The sequence below is a fragment of the Phyllostomus hastatus genome, unplaced genomic scaffold (genome assembly GCF_019186645.2).
Source record: "Phyllostomus hastatus isolate PE091 unplaced genomic scaffold, TTU_PhHast_1.1 phas_contig_29, whole genome shotgun sequence".
NCBI lineage: Eukaryota > Metazoa > Chordata > Mammalia > Chiroptera > Phyllostomidae > Phyllostomus > Phyllostomus hastatus.
In genome coordinates, this window is record NW_025333835.1 from 41,680,402 (window position 1) to 41,697,698 (window position 17,297).

The 17,297-nt window shown below is 43.9% G+C and overlaps 1 protein-coding gene across 1 annotated transcript in view; it reads left to right on the plus strand.

Moving 5' to 3' along the window:
• Nucleotides 1–954: 954 nt before the first annotated feature.
• The window catches only part of RAP2A (RAP2A, member of RAS oncogene family), a 28,538-nt gene continuing 12,195 nt past the window's right edge, over nucleotides 955–17,297 (plus strand). The window contains exon 1 of the mRNA XM_045839215.1: nucleotides 955–1,558. Within this exon, the coding sequence (XP_045695171.1) occupies nucleotides 1,245–1,558 (314 nt within the window). The 5' untranslated portion in view covers nucleotides 955–1,244. The remainder of the gene's footprint in view (nucleotides 1,559–17,297) is intronic.

Consider the following 17,297-nt stretch of genomic DNA (forward strand, 5'->3'; position numbering starts at 1 on the left):
CGTGTTCTGCAGCGACTCTCTATTGGCCGAGAATGGTATCGGGGGTCCAGAGACGTGGACTGGTTGGCTGGAATGAATTCCAGCTTCCTACTAGGTATCCCAGCGGTTTGTTGCTATGAGGTGTCCCTGGGCATTCTGCGGTTCGAAGATCCACTCTCCCGGTTTTCCAAGCGCCTGTAGCTGACAGGGCGTGGGAAGAGCTCCATTTCTGTCGAACCTTGAAAAAGGGCGGGGCTGGGGGGGAAGGTGGCGGGAATCCCTGCGACGTCCCCAGGAGTGGGCCCTTTGGCCTTCGCCTCGGGCAGTGGGCTGCAAAGACCCGTCACCTCTCAGTGTACTGATGCTTAAAACAAAGCTTCATTTTGTTGTGTTTATGTTCGGCCCCTTAAACAAAGCTTCTCGTTCTGTTTATACAAGATAAAATCAAAACTTGGGAATGGTGAGAAAATGGGTGGTGTCGGGCAAGACCCTCATGCTCAGACCTCCTTTTTGGACTTGTCCGTCTCTTTTCACTTCCCTTCTCTGCGACGGCTGCAGACTTGCCTTGGTCCCTCTAACATCTCGTCTCCGCCAAATTCTGAGCGTGGGATTCTCAGGTGGACGCGGTTCCCGTCTCCGGCGGACGAACTGCGCATGCTCATTACCCAGGCCCCGGAGTTCGCCCTGGAGTGCGAGTGAGGGTGTTGTTGGGTGGCCCAGGTGGTTGTTTATCTAAACGCGGGCGGAGGCTACCCGGCTGCGCCGAGCCTCACGGGAGCGCGCGCTGCCGGTCGCCTAGGCGACAGGGTGCAGGGGCGGGGCTAAGCCGCTGGGGCCCCGCCCCGGGCCGCGGGCCCCGCCCCCGGCAGCTCTGCGGCTGGAGCTCGGGCTCGGGCGCGCGCTCTGGCGCCGGGGTAAGCGGCGGCGGCGGCGGCAAGGCGGGGAGCTGGGCGTGGAGGCGCGAGGGGCGGGGCAGGGCGGGCAGCACTGCGGGCCCGCGGCTCGGGCGGCTCCGGCGGCTCCGGCGGCTCCCACTCACTGTTCGCTCTCATTGCCTACCCGCGCCGGCGGGACCGCATTGCCGCTTGGCTCGGCCCATGCCCGCTGCTCCCTCCGCCAGCGCCCGGGGGGCTGCAGCGGCTGTGAGGTGGTGGAGGCCGCATAAGGCGGCGGGATCGGCCGCCGGGGCAGGGTCCGGGGACGCAGCGCGGCGGGCGTAGGTCTATGTCGCGGGCGGTGGCGGCGGCGACGGCCGCGGAGGGACGATGCGCGAGTACAAAGTGGTGGTGCTGGGCTCGGGCGGGGTCGGCAAATCCGCCCTGACTGTGCAGTTCGTGACCGGCACCTTCATCGAGAAATACGACCCCACCATCGAGGACTTCTACCGCAAGGAGATCGAGGTGGACTCCTCGCCGTCGGTGCTGGAGATCCTGGACACCGCGGGCACGGAGCAGTTCGCGTCCATGCGGGACCTGTACATCAAGAACGGCCAGGGTTTCATCCTTGTCTACAGCCTCGTCAACCAGCAGAGCTTCCAGGACATCAAGCCCATGCGGGACCAGATCATCCGAGTGAAGCGGTGAGAGGGCTCGGGGCGCGGGCTGGGGGCTTCGCTGTGCAGCTGGGCAGCCGCCGTCCCGGGGCCAGCTCTCCCTCTCCCTCTCTGTGCTCTGGGGTGGCCCGCGGGCAGGGGGAGCCGTCTAGGGAGAGGCCTCTGGGGTCTTATGCTTTATAATATTTTTTTCATTTTGCCAGCATCACCATCATCATCATCTTGAATCTCAAATTTGATGCTTTGTTTCACAACTCAAATTGGGCATCCCGTGAACCCAGAGCACAGCTCTTTGTCTCTTGGATATTATTAGTAGCGCTTGTGTAGAACCCCGGAGGAAACAAAGTTTGAAACTTGCAGGGGGTGGAAGGATGAGTTGGTTTGTGATGGGAAGAGGGCAGCTGTGCAAGTGTAGTGGAGACATTTTCAGGCTGAGCAAGAAGAAATCTCCCTTTGCAATATTTGACAGCAAAAACTGTTCACACGTACAGTGTACTAGTAAAAATGTCAAATCGAGGGGAAACAGACCTTGCTCATCTCAAAAGATTGAATGATGCCAAGGCGTTTTTTAAATTGAACTCTTCAGTTAAGACGAAACTTTAAAGACAGATTATCAAATTATTTGAGGACATCTTAACAGCTCAGTGGGGCTGAAAGAATATTAACTTTTTAAAAAATTCAGCTGTCTTACTCTCCTCCCTCAGAAAAAGAAAAAGAAAAAGAGGCATTGCTAGAAACAAAACAGAAGTTTCTTCAAAGCTGTAACTTAAGTATATTACCGATTTCTTTGGGTTTTTTTAAGTATATTATCTAAAGTTAATGCAGCTAAACTCTTTCATTATATAAACTCTTTTCTAAAGTATGTACTTTGGAAATATGGCCATATTTAAATAGCTTCAAATGCTTGTTTTCTCTAAATGGACTTAGTGTTTTTTTCCTTATTTCAAGCATTAGAAGTATAATAATATTTTAGTTCAAAGTTTTAGGAAAATTTTCTAATTATTGTTTAATTGCACGTTAATTCCTATAATTAGTTAATAGTTGCTGATAATAGTGGTGTGTCACTTTATTTTCCTCCACATAGTTCTCCTCAAAATTGGAAGACATTTACAGAAAGATAGTTGTAGGTGTAGACAAAGTCACATCACGAGTCAGTTGGAGTCTGTTCATTGAGAAAGAGCAAGGACCAAGTCCTGTGAACTCAGGGGGGCTCAGAAACGCAATACCAGCAGTGGGTTTTTATCTCAGGGATGAGATCAAAGGGGAAATCCTCTTCCCAAGACCAGCCCCCTCCCCCCCGCTCGAATTAACTCATTGACTGCACAATGTAATAGCTAAACTAATATTTTGCATATTATTCCCTATGTTAAATTTCAAACTGGAATAAAATGGATATTTCCATGGCCTTTGCTGCTGCTCTGAAGTAGAAATCTGGTAGCTTTCTACTTCTCCATTCTCACTTAAGATTGCAAATTATTTAATCCACTGTATCTAAAGTATTATCACTCAATATGTAAACAATATTCAATAATTATTTTGTTTTACTTTGTTTTTCATACTAAGTTTTAAAAATCCAGTGTGTAACTTTACACTCACAGGCCATGTTTCAGACTAGTGTATTTTAAGTGCTCAGTCAGTCACCACATGTGGCTGCTGGCCACCATATTGGACAACACAGGTTTAAGGTGAATGTATTTTGGGAAAATGCTTGCATCTCCAAGCTTCAGGTTCCTTATCTGTGAAACAGAGTATAACATATACCCTCAGAGTCTTTCTTAGAATTAAATGAGATATATTTTAAGGTGCCCAACACAATACCTTGAACAAAGAAATTCCAAAATCCCAGTTGTTCCTTTTTTTTTTTTTAAGATTTTATTTATTTACTTTTAGAGAGGGAAGGGAGGGAGAAAGAGAGAGAGAAACATCAATGTGCGGTTGCTGGGGGTCATGGCCTGCAACCCAGGCATGTACCCTGACTGGGAATCGAACCTGCGACACTTTGGTTCGTAGCCCACGCTCAATCCACTGAGCTACACCAGCCAGGGCCCAGTTGTTCTTTTTAGTAATGATAACCTTGTCACCCTACCTTCTTTAAATTTTATTCTTACTGTAAATGTAATATTATAGGAAATAAATTCGTGATTGCATTTTGAAATTCATTATATAATGTAGACAAGAAGAGGCTAAAAAGCAATTAGGGTTCAAGTAATCCTTAAAAAGATTTGTGAGCGGTCACTTCAAATATCTTTCCTTGCTGAAGTCAAATGGCGCTGGCCGGGCGGCTCACTTGGTTAAGAGTGTTGTTCCAGTACATCAAGGCTGTGGTTCATTTTCTTCCCACCCCCGCTTCCTCTCTAGCTAAAATCAATAAATACTTTTTTTTAAAGATCTTATGGGCAGGAGAATGAACATTTAAGTTCACCTCTGGCACTAATGCATGACCAAACAGTGAAATGGAGCTTTTCATTGAATTGTTACTGTATGGAAGGTTTTGCTTTTAAAAAAATATAAAACAAGCCAATATCCCTTAAATATGTTCAGATGCATAGACGTATGTGTATACACACAGCCTTTTGTCAAGGCCAAGTGGGCCAACTGAACATTGCTACATTTATAAATTGGTATGCTTCCTTTTTTTTAACTTGACTTTGGATGAGGTCACACAAGGAAGAGTGACAGGGCTGCAGAAAATGTCTCGAGTGAAATAAAACGAGAATTCTTTCCCATTTCATCATTGCTTTTCTCATCTCTACCAGGGTAAGCCGTGGTCCTCACTTGAAGTATCTTGGAACAAGGCATGTTCGTCTTAGAGTAAAGCCCAGGAGTCTTCAGCATGACTTCCAGGCAGGCGGAGTGTGCTCTTGCCCAAACCCCCACCCCCCACCACCCCCTTGGCAGCCTCCTCTTGCAACACTCCTCATCCCTTAGATTCCGGCACCCGCGCCTTCTTTTAGTCTCTTCAGAGTGTCCGTGTCCCGGCTTTCCTTCTACCTGTGGAACTCTTCTGCCTTTTGCAGAGTTCACTCCCCTTGCTTAAAAGACTTCCTTCTCAGGGATCTTTCCTCCTCCCCAATTGAATGAGCTCCTTCCCATTTTCCCACTGTAGATTAACTGCTTGCCCGGGCCCCCTCTCACCCAAGGGCTTCAGACTTCAGTTGCAACCCACGCTTCCCTCCTGTAGCGCTCCTGAAAGCTTAATTCTTGTGTAATGATTTGCGCACAGTTGGCCATTGAACTTGAATTCCATGAGGCTAGCCCAGCGACTGGTACATAGGAAACAATCAAGAAAAAATATGTAGAAAAAAAAACTAGTGTTCAGAAGGAAAAGTATTTTTATTGTCCTTTAACCTCAGCTTTCCTAAACATTTTCATTTTGTAGATGAAGGAAATGATTCTTTAAAGCTCATTTTGCGGATGGAGTAGATGGTCTTCCCCCAGCTCGGAAGTTCTATGAGAGTTCCTCTATCTAGTTAGGGCAATGGGGGAAGAGGTGAAGTTCAATATGAACCTTAAAAACTCAAGAGCACAACGTCAGGAGGTGGGAAATGCACAGAACATGTTTGTTAGCTATTAAATAGACCAGATTAGCTAAACTTGGAATTTATGTAGAAGTGTGAGAGGGGATAAGGCTTAAAAATGTAAACTTAAATGATAGAAAGTTGAAGACTTTGGACTTGATCTTACTAGTCAAGGCCCAGGATTCTAACTGTTATAAAAATAATAATATGGTGGTGCTATGATGTATGGCCTAGTGGCAGTAGACCACAGTTAAGAGGAATAGTTGTGAAATATTGTGATAATCTAGTTTCTGTCTGAAGTATAAAGATTCTGAATTAGCATGGTGTCTGTAGAAACAGAAAGGAAAGAATGTACATAAATAATGTCATTAAGAATGAATGAATTAAACTGTATGGGAGGGAAAGAGGGAAAGGTCAAAAGTAACCTTGACATTTTGAAAATGAACAAACAGAATTATGGAACAGTAGCTGAGGGAGATTACTCCAAGCTTGGGCGATGGTAGTCATCCAGGTAGATGCACCTACTAAGAATAAGAATATTTGAGTCAAGCCTGAAGTGTCCGTTTATGTGTGAATCTAAAGACTCGTGATGAGCCGTGTGGTTCAGGTTTATAGAGTAGGTGCAATTTGTTGGGTAGAGTGTAGACAGACAGGAATGAGTAAATGCGGCCAGAAATAGAAATTAGACATGAGTATAGCCAAGGATAGAACTTGAGAGTTGTAAGCTATGTAGAGACTTCATACTTTGTACTAGGCTAGAAGGTGTTTTAAGATTGGGGAAAAGGTTAAAAATGGGTGGTTGATTTGCACTCCCCAAAGTAAATGTTACTGTTTTTTTTAATTAATATTTCTGTATCATTTAAGTGATCACCTTCAAACAACAGAAATGATTGTTTGCACTTTTTTTCTTCACAATAAGTAGCCATATAAAGAGAGAGTCGGAGTGCCCATCGCTATACAGAATCCTGACCTGTAACAGATGGGTGCCGTGAGCCGAAACCAGGAACACATCAAATAATGTTTGTCCTCGATAAGTCGACCTTGTGGAGTTTGCCACCATTCCTGTCTCCACAGACACCTCCTTCCCCAGTGTGACACCTCCAATAACCAAACTGTAACCGAAATCCGGGCCTCCGAGCCCTGGCCAGGTGGCTTGGTCGGTGGGGCGTCGTCCCGCACACCCCAAGGTTGTGGGTCAGCTTTCCAGTCAGGGCACACACCTGGGCTGTGGGATCGGTCCCTGGGTAGGGTGTGTACCGGAGGCAACGGATCATTCAGTGTTTTTCTCCCTCCCACCCTTTCTCAAATCAGTAAGCATATCTAGGGTGAAGATTTAAAAAAAAAATCTGGTCCTCCAAGGTACAGAGCCTAATATCCAGGAGTCACTTTATATAGCCCAGAATGATGTTTTAAGTAAATTTACAATTTTGTGTTGGGCCACATTCATAGCCATCCTGGGCTGCATGCAGCCCGTGGGCCACTGGTTGGACACCCCTGCGTGATCCCCCCTCAGCTGGAACATTCTCCAAGTACTTCTGTCCAGGTGGTGTTACAGAGCAACAAGAGGGCACCGAGGGCAGCCAAGGCAATATACTGTTACTCGAAAGGAACCCCCCAGGTTCATTATGTCTGCCGCCAGAGTCAAGACGTCTCTCAATGCCAGAGATTTGTGAAACGGAAAGGAAATGTTTATTTAATGCTATACAGACTTAAAGTAGTGACCTAATGTCTTCATCAAAATCCCAAAGTCCCTTAAAACACCCACAAAAACACACAGTCCTTCCTTCCCCCACTGTGCCCAGTCTGGGGTACCGTGTCTCAGGAAAAGAAATAGAAGTCCGTGGCTCAGGCAGCCCCCAGTTCTTCCCAGTAATCTGTCTCAGCTGGTAGGCCTCCCTCGGTTCCCGGCACCATCAGCTGTGTCACCGGGATCTCTGCTAAAGCCGGGTGGTGGTTCCCCCTTCTAAAGCTGCGGGGGTCCCACTCTGGCAATGCCACAAGGTTCTCTTTCCACTGCCCCAGCCATGTGGTCCTCCTTCCACTGCCCCAGCCGCAGGGTCCTCTGGCACAATGGCCGCAGGAGTCCCCACTCCGGCAAAGCCTCGTGGTTCTCTCCTCAAAGGCTGCTGCGTCTGGGTTTAAATCCCTGGGCCAGTCCTCCTCTGCAGCCCAGTTTCCGACTCCGCCCACAATTGGCTACACTTGCCAGCACTCTTATATGCTTCCAACTTTACTGGGCTGCCATCATGAGTCTGGGCCAGCATGGCCCCAGGTCTTGGAGCCAATCTTCTCCAAGCTCCCACGCAGGCGCAGGCGCTGTAACTAGGGGGACCTGCCCCCCAGTTAAGTCTTGGTGGGGAAGTTACTTCCATTCTCCTGGCTCAGAGCATGACCACAGCTATTTAACATATCTATGCAACCAGTTAAAGGTTATAGATATGTTAAATGGCCACACCAGAGGTTAGCTGCAAAGCTGTTGCTGTTCAAAACAGCTCTCAATGGCCCTGCTCCATTTGTCCCTTCCCCCAACCCACACCTTTGTGGGGGTGGGGGGGGGGTGAGGACATCCTAATATTTCCTGAACACCCTGAGTTCTGGACCCCATTCCAAATCCCTATTTGGGGGCCCCCCCCTTGGCTGCACCCTGTTACAGTTCAATGAGGAAGAGAGGTCAAGTTGAATATGAACCTTAAAGAACCAGCAGCCTGTAATCTGCAACTCTTGTCTCGTTAAGATTTGGTAATGATATCAATAAAATCTACAATCAGACGAATCATTACAATGGTTTTTTTTTTTTAAGGGAGAGGGGACAAAAGTAGTTTCCATACTCAGCCAGCGGGTCCTCTGCACACCGGCAAAAGATACCAACCGTCCTGCCAATTGAACGCGGGCCCCCCTCCCCCCCAGAACAGCTGAGGCACGTGAAAGGCGGTGTGACGGACCACTGGGGGAGGAGTATTCAGGGCACTCGGCAGTGGAGAATACTGACTTGCCAGCTCTCCTTTAGGAAAAAGTTGGATAATTAATTAACTGATAAACATTAGGGAGGAGATAGAGGAGCCGATAAAATGTTTTTAGAGGATACAGCCAAAGGAAGGGCCAGCAAAGCTGGAGAGTCTATCCGTATACTTGAGAAAATTAGTTCTCTATATGCTGTCTTCCATTCAATCATATATGGCACACTGAAATGCATAGATTGTACATCGATACCCATTTCTAAGCTGTGACCTTTACATAAAAACCATGTGTACCATACTTAATGTAAGGATTTTTTTTCTAAGGATAATCTTTATTTTCTCTTAGCCATTGTCTTCAGACCCCAGGTCTCTGGGGAAGGGTGTGTGGCACTCCTCCAGGGTTTCCTTTGCTTCTGTTTCAGCTTTGCCCTGGGACCCGTTTCTCTCCACCTGCTCTCAGCCTGGTGTTTTCTTAGGCACTCATGCTTTTCCAGCCTCCTGCATGAAAAGAGTTATTAAGTTCTTTACATTTTGGAAAAGTATTTGTGTGTGTGAGTAGACTTCCAAATGAGATCAAACTGATGGACACAGATTAGTTATAAAAGTAAAAATTGCCCTGCCTGGCATAGCTCAGTGGATTGAGCGCGGGCTGCAAACCAAAGTGTTGCAGGTTCGATTCCCAGCCAGGGTACATGCTTGGGTTGCAGGCCACGGCCCCCAGCAACCGCACATTGATGTTTCTCTCTCTCTCTCTATCTTCCCTCTCTAAAAATAAATGAATAAAATCTTGAAAAAAAAAGTAAAAATTACAGATAGTATTTCTGTAGGAAACGTATCATGAAATGTTAATGATGTGCGGAAATCCGCCTTTTTTCTGTTACTTTGAGAGTTGTGGTTCGTTATATTAGAAATGATTCTCAGCCTCACAGGAAAAAGTTTCTTAAACATTCCTTTATGCTTTACCAAATCAAACTGAACCTTTTAGTAGAGTAATATAAATAGTGATAATGCTGTGATTTTAGACACCTGCATTTTGGTAAATTTTAAGGTTATAAAATACTTAAAAATAGCTTACTTCTAGTTGCTAAGATTTTATTGTGGTATATACTGACCATAATATTTGAACAGATTTAACTTTAGACTTCTAAAGATTGAAACCTTTTTGAAAACACCAGCCCTAATATAATAGTTCAACTATTATACTTCTTAGTCTTGTGGGAAAACTCTAATATACCTATATTATCCTGATTTTTAATGAATTTCCATTTAAATTAAGGCTCACTGCTATGAAGTAAGATTTTTTTTAAGCATGTGAGTTAAAATAAGGTTACTGGGTGTCTGAATCAGATATCAGTGTATTATTTTTAAGTTGCGGTTTGGGAAGTCCAGAAACAAGGCAACAGTTAGAAGTCTTTGGAAATTTGATGCATCTAATTGCTTAATGTTGGAAATGTGCTTGTCACACATGGCTGAAAACTAGCTGAATAAGCTACTTAAAGTAGACTTTAGTGTGTAAATTAAATGCACTTGTCATTACGTATTCTTTTTTAGTCAAAATGCTGATGTCATCAATGGAAAAATGGGGTAGGTGATTGCTTTTGTTTTGTTTTGGTTTGTTTTTAAGATTTTATTTATTTATTTTTAGAGAGGGAATGGAGGGGAAAAGAGAGAGAGAGAAACATCAATGTGCAGTTGCTGGGGGTCATGGCCTGCAACCCAGGCATGCCCCCTGACTGGGAATCGAACCTGAGACACTTTGGTTCCCAGCCCGCACTCAATCCACTGAGCTACGCCAGCCAGGGCTGTTTTGTTGTTTTTTTAAAAATATGTCTTCCATTTTGCTGTAATTAATACATTTAAGATTTGAAAACATACCAAAATTGTTATTTTAAGGAAAAATACAGTGACTTACCATTTTTGTATGTTTTTGAAATTTATTTATTGGCATTGAAGTATAATTGGCATGTAGCATTGTATTGGTTTTAGATTTTTTACTTAGTAAAATTACCCAAGAGTAACATTGTAACCCTTACTTCAAATATGCCCATGTGTTATTTCTCATAAAACATAATGATTTTATATATGTACATGTTGAGAAATGATTACCAGTGTAAGTGTAAGTTTAGTTAGCATCCATCATCACACATAGTTAACATATTTTGTGTGTGATGAGAATTTGTATGGTCCACTGCCTTAGCAGCTTTCACGTGTACAGTTCGGTGTGGTTAACCGTGGTCACCACGGTTTATATCATAGCCCCAGTACTCATTTATCTCAGAACTAGAAGTTTGTGCTTTCAGACCACATTCAGCCATCCCTTCTTCCTCACTCTCCCTCCCCCACCCCGCCCCGGCCCGGCCTCTGGCAGCCACCGGTCTCCTCTCTGTAAGTTCAGTGCTGTTGTGTTGTTTCAGATTCCACGCACGAGTGAGATCACTCCGTATTTGTCTTTCTCGGTCTGACTTATGTCATGTAGCATATTGCTCTCAAGGTCCATCCATGGTGTCCCACGTGGCAGGATTTTCTTCTTTTTTTATGGCTGAATAATATTCCATTATTCTCTTTTCTTTACATTCTTGCCAACACTTGTTATTCTTTGTTTCCATGTTATGCTTATTTGCATGTTCTTTCTGATAATAGCCATTGTACCAGGTGTGAGGTGGACTCTCATTGTTACTTTGATTTGCATTTCCCTGATGATGACTGATGTTGAGCACCTATTTGTATACCTGTTGGCCATTTGTATGTCTTCTGTGAAAAAAGGTGTATTCAGATTCTCTGCCCGTTTTTTAATCAAATTGTCCGTTTGTGTTCTTAATGAGTTTTATATTTTTATGTACTTTGGATATTAATCCCTTTTCAGACACGTGATTTGTAAATATTGTCTCCCCTGCCATATGTTGCCTTTTCATCTTGTTGATAGTTTCTTTTGCTTTATAGAAGCTTTTGGGTTTGGTGTAGTTCCACTTGCTTAATTTTGCTTTTTGTTGCCTTTGCCTTGGATGTCAAATCCAGAAGATCAAGCCTGATGTCAAGGCGCTTACCCCCTCTATCTTCTTTTAGGAGTTTTATGGTTTCGGGTCTTACATTCAGGTCTTTAACCCACTTTGAGCTGATCTTTGTGCGTGTGTAAGAGTGGTCCTGTTTCATTTCTGCATGTGGCTGTCTAGTTGTCCCAGCACCATTTACTGAAGAAACCCTTCTTTCCCCATTGTATCCTTTGGCTGCTTTATCATAAAAAAGTTGGCTATATATTCATAGGCTTATTTCCATGTTCTTTATTTTGTTCCATTGATCTATGTATCTGTTTCTATGTCAGTACCATACTGTTTTGATTATTCTAGCTTTGCAATATAGTTTGAAATCAGAGCCCATGATATCTTCAGCTTTGTTCTTTTTTTTTCATGGGAACTTTTGCTATTCACTGTCTTTTGTAGTTTTATACAAATTTTAAGATTGTTCTATTTCTGTGAAAATGCCATGGGAATTTTGGTGGGGATTGCATCCAATCTGTTGATTGTTTTCTGTAGTATAGGCATTTTAACTACATTAATTCTTCTAATTCATAAGCACAGAATTACCTTTCCATTTATTTGAGTCTTCTTCAATTTCTTCCAGTGTTTATAATTTTTCCTTTTTAATTGTTATTTGTAAAAAAAATTAGTAAAATGACACATTTCTGTCTCCTTCTCTGCATTCACACAGCACTGACATTCACGTTTGCTTCATCATGGCCCTCAGTAGAAATGCATTTCATGTGGTGACACAGTGCAGACAGGCAGCAATACATGTAAGCGAAACCACAGTTTCGTGAAATGGTAGTTACACTTCCTGTGTTGCTTGTGTTATACTTTTACTTTTGATTTCATCTTTATTGTATTTTTTCCATTATCAATATCCTTTCCATTTTATTTCATTGTTTTTAAATGCTCCCCTTGAGCCACTAAATCAACCTCATCACACACAATTTGAAAACTGTCATCCTAAAACATTTAACTCTAAGAAAAATAAACGGAACTTTCTCGTTAGTATTGTGAAACAACTCTTATCCTCTCTTCCTGCTTGTTCTGTTTTCAACAATGCTATGTGAATGCTATGAACATGAAATACTTCCCAACGTGAATTAGTCTACGCTGCCTCTGTGACAGAGGAAGATAATATGTAGTCACCGGAAGAAACAAGATACATAAAGTGTGTCTTTTAAGGAAGCGTTGATGACTGTTGTGCATATTAGAAACCTGAAGACATGCCTCTAATTGTGTGCGTTCTGAGAAGGAGGGATAGCCCCTGCCTCATAAAACTTTGGGGCACAGAAAGGGCTACTGTAGTAGGATTCAGACTGGTCCGTGGTGGCAAGCACCAGCCTCCGTCACTGCCTCAGGCTGCCGAGGGGGCTGGGGAAACGGGGCTTTTTAAGAGGTTTGCTGCAACAGTCCAGGGAAATATTGATTCGGCTCTCCCTGTAAGACAGTAAAAACACATGAAGATAACTAAACTTACAGATATCTTAAAATCAATTAGTAATATTACCCAGGAGAAACATTGTAAACCTTTACTTAAAACATTTAGGAGGTTTATTTCTCGTGCTTTCCTAGGAGTAGCCCCTTAGAAATTAATAATTCAAGTGTGGAAATCCTACATCGTATTAATAATTCAGTCCATATTAGTATTTTCTTCTTTAGTAGGTGTCTTTACAGCTCTCCATAAATGAAATCTTACAGTGTTTTTCTCCGTTTTTGCACCGAGAATTTGGTTCTAAATTAATCCATCCTTAGGTTTCCAGTGAACATAACAAATAGTACAAATATTATAATTGCTGTAATTCAGTATTTTATTTAATTGTGCATACTGATATAATCTTATTTCCAAACACAGTTAAGTGGTACTTGCACTAGAGCTGAGCTCCAGGACATATTAGTTATATAATTACGGTCAAGCTAACATTATCTTCATCTCCATTTCCTCATCTGTAATGTGGGTATAATGTAATAAATGATGAGGTAACAAATGTAAAGTGTTCCTCTCTATGTAACTCCAAAATATCAGCAATAATATTTCGCCAAACCTGACAGAAATGGGAATGAAACCCAGGCATTTATCTGACCTTATACAATTGTGTGCTGCCTGGTGATTTCTTAGGAATTAGACTCTTTACCGTATGTAGATATACTGTAGCCAATGTAGTACTTCACTTCCACGTGTCCCTTCACCTTCTCCCCTGCATCTGAAATGCGGGAAGGGTGTGTTTCAGAACTCAGGGCACAGACCAAGTGCTCCGAGTCTCTCTCTCCCCCCGGAGCCCAGGCTGGCTCTACCTGGGGGCCGTGTGTTTCTGCAACTCACGGAAGTTGATGATGATTTTTTAATACACACATTTTAAAAATAAAAAATACTTTCTAAAAAGCAATCAGGCATATAATTTTAAATACTTGCTAAATGACTGTTTTTCTTTTTTAAAAAAGTGAATAATAGACCTTTTTACAAATACCCCAAACTGCACAGGATGAAGATAATTTTAACAGTCTGTATGGATAGGTACATATTTATAGCAATGTGTTGACAATCTTTAATAAACTGGTCCCAGAAGTTTTGTCTGTCTTCGGATAAAAGTCATCACTGTCAACGTGAAATGCTCTGCTGAAGCCGCTTCGTTTCCATGACATCGCCCTGGGCATCGTGCAGAGTGCGCGCAGGAGATCTCTCTGCCACAATGCACTATAAATAAGCAGACAACTAAACAAGCATTTGACAGTGTTAATTAGAATAGAGGCAAATAGAGATTTTTAAAGATTTTATTTATTTTTTAGAGAGAGGGGGAGATGGGGCGAAAGAGGGAGAAGCACCGAGTGTGAGAGAGATACATCCCTGCGCTGCCTCCCGCACACCCCCAACCTGGCCTGCAGCCCAGGCGTGTGCCCGACGGGGAGTCGAACCGGTGACCCTTTGGTTCTCAAGACAACGTCCAACCCGCTGGGGCCACACCAGGCAGGGCAAGAGATATTTTTTAAAATAATTTGACTTCTTAAGTTTCAAATTTTTTTCCATCGAGGACTTTGCTTTTTACCAGGCCACCTTTTCTAAGTACTTTTTCAGGCACTCTGCATCATGACAGAAGTTCAAAAATTTGTCTAAGAGACAAATGCTCACAACAGGCACAGTTGTGATTTGTGCACAGGGGTTTGACTTAAGATTGTTTGACTTGATGATGGCGCAGAAGCCATCCTCATTCCATAGAGACCACACTTTGGACTTTGATCTCCTTCTGGACTAGAAATGTATGGTGCGCCACTCTGTCGCGATGCCAGGCCCAGCAGTGAGCTGCAGCCGCCCATCAGCCATGCGGTCTCTAGGGCAGTTGGCTGGTACTCACCGTGTACATGTTGTGTTTGATGGTGCTCCCTGACTGCTGGCTAATGGGGGTGTCCTGAGTGCATTTGAGGTCACCTAGGCTAGGCTGTGATGTTCAGTAGGTTACGTGTATTAAATGCATCTTCGATTTACAATATTTTCCATTGACAGTGGATTTATTGGGAGAAAATGAAGGAGTATCTGTATTTATTGCTATATGTAGTAATTTGATCCTCCTTGGAAATGAAGTATCTAATTTTCTATTTGTATTTGGTGATAGGATGGTTTGAGCAGAATAATTATTTTAGAAAGCGGTAGAAAAGTAAACTGATTTATGGAAAATTGAGAGAAAACAATGCGTTAGCTAGTGCCCAGGGAGGAATGGGTGGGGTAGTTTTTTACGCAGCAATAGTCATCTGGAAAAATGAAATGTTTTAAAAAATATTTATTGAAAGTAAGTGATGAGTGAATGAATGACTGTATCTTAACTCTTAAAAGGCAGCAAATTGATGCAGGCGCCTACCATCTGCCCCCACAACTTACCTGTCCTGTGGCATCGCACTGTTCCTGCCCACACGTGACTAACTGCATTTTGAGGATCACATTTTACTGAGACTATAACATATTAAAGTTCCAGTTCAGGAGAAAAATCTAAGTATACAAGATATGTCCAGAAGGTATCCAGCCATGCGATATGGAAAATGGAGGCATTTGTAGAAGAAGATACAAGCAAGACACAAGAAACATTGTACATAGGACAAGGACACCTCAGTCCCCTTCCAAGTAGGCACCTTGGGACCTCACGCAGTTCTTCTCCCGGTTGCCATCAGCTGCCCTGTTGTGCTTTCCTGAATCTCATAGATTATCCGAAATCTCTCCCCTTTCAAAGCTGATTTTAGTTTTGGGATAAGCCAGAAGTCACAGAGCGCCAAATCAGGGCTATAGGCGGACTGAGTCATCTGGGTGATTTGATGTTTCACCAAAAAACTCTGCATAAGATGTGATGCATGCGTGGGCGTATTGTCACGATAAAGCTGCCAATCACCAGTTGCCCATAGCTGTGGCCTTCTGAACTCAGCTGAATAGTTTCCACAGAGGAATGTTCAAGCTTAACACAAAATCTGATGTAGATTCATTGCTCTATTCGCTCAGTCATTTTTAATGCAGCGACCACACAGTACGCAAGCTCACTCAACAGCACCTACTGTAAGCCCCCCACTGACTAGTACAGTGAAGCCGTCATTGTTTGTGCATGGTCATTCCAGTCCACTCTCCTTGGCTGCCAGTTTATATCAATGTCACACAAACGATTTTCAGTATATTAACAGTGGCTGGACTTTTTCTGGGCAGGCCTTTGTGTGTGTGTGTGTGTGTGTGTGTGTACACTAATCGTCTGCATTGCCTCTTCCCCCTTCTCTCTGCTCACGGTGTATGTCGTTTGTAAAAGTAGTTGACATATATTATCCAATTTATGTTAACAAGAAAAACCCTGCCATATATTTGCTGGTAATCTGCTGTATGCTGGCACCCGGCACCTGGTCCATAAAAAGCACTCAGTAAATGTTTGTTGGATTCATGGATAAAGGTCCCTTCAGGTCATCACCTTCTGAATTGTGTCCATTTCCTCCCAAATGTCTGGAGACTCCTAGTACTGCCAGCCAGTTTCAGCATTTCAGTATCTAATGCAAGGCCTGACAAAGATTTAAAAACAAAAAAACATTGCAGACAGTGTGCGTCCAAAACTGCTTTTTGGCCGGGTGACCATGAATATGTTTGCATTGTCTCTGTGACGTTTTCCTGCGGGCTCCATGCAAACGCTGTCATCTTTGAAGATCGTCACTTCATTCCGCTTTGTGTGCCTGCGAGTGTCAAGAACCGATCCCCGCCCTGGGGTGGCAGCGGCTGCACAGAAAACACACGCTTTGACCCACTCCTTCCCGGGCTCCCGGATGTAGCTTCAAAGGCAGCCCAGCTGGCTCCAAGGTAGCCCGAAGGCAAAAACACGACTTTATGTAAGGGCTCCTGGTTTTATTGAGTTTTGGTTTTTTTTTTGTTGTTGTTGCTTTTTTTTAATTACCCCCCAGTGTCTTACTAGGGCTTCAGAGCCATGGTCCGCATCTAGTGACTTGGTTTAGCAGTGTCTGGAATGAGAAGGTGAATGGAATAAAGAAAGATATTTCTGTTTAAATAAGATGGTAAGTGGTCAGCCTCTGATTAGAGAGAAGACGCATCTACTTGTTTCTCTCAGACCTTTTCCACAAGGGTCAGTGGCCTCCCAGCCAAACGGTCAGATCGGGCCGTCGTCCTTGCCAGGGAACGGGCCCGAGCAAGGAGGGGAGTAAGATGCTAAGTAAAACTTCGTACTCTCACGGATAGATCGCCGCAGTCAAGATTCTAGAACTACTTACTAGCGGGTGGTTTGAGGCACCTTAGGAAAGAGCAGTTAGCGTTTCTGTAGTATTTTACAGTGTCCCTAACACTTGACACCGCTCATTGTAGTGTCCAGCACTGACTAAGCCCTCTGCTGACTCTACCCATTATCGGTAAAGTCAGCGCCACCGCCCTCCTTGACAAAATACCGAGGTATCATTAACAGTAGTTTCACAGGTAAGGAATCTCAGAAAGGGCACGTGACGTATCCAAGGGCTCAAAGCTGGTGTGTATGCCTAGGTCCTGTGAATCCAAATCCAGTTCCCTCCCCCTCGTAATGCATTTCATCCTGATGTTGCCATTGACTCCGTTGTGGTTGGCCTTGACTGTGAACTCAGGCCTAGACTTGATCTAGCGGCTGTGGAGTCACCACGTGTTTTTCTGGGGTGGTGGATTAGGGAGATTGGGAGAAGACGGTGGGAAGCCGTGTGTTAAGGTGGTGAAGTGACTTGCACGGTGGAATAGAGGGGTGAGACGTTGGAGGTGGGACCAGGCAGGAGACGGCTGCATAGC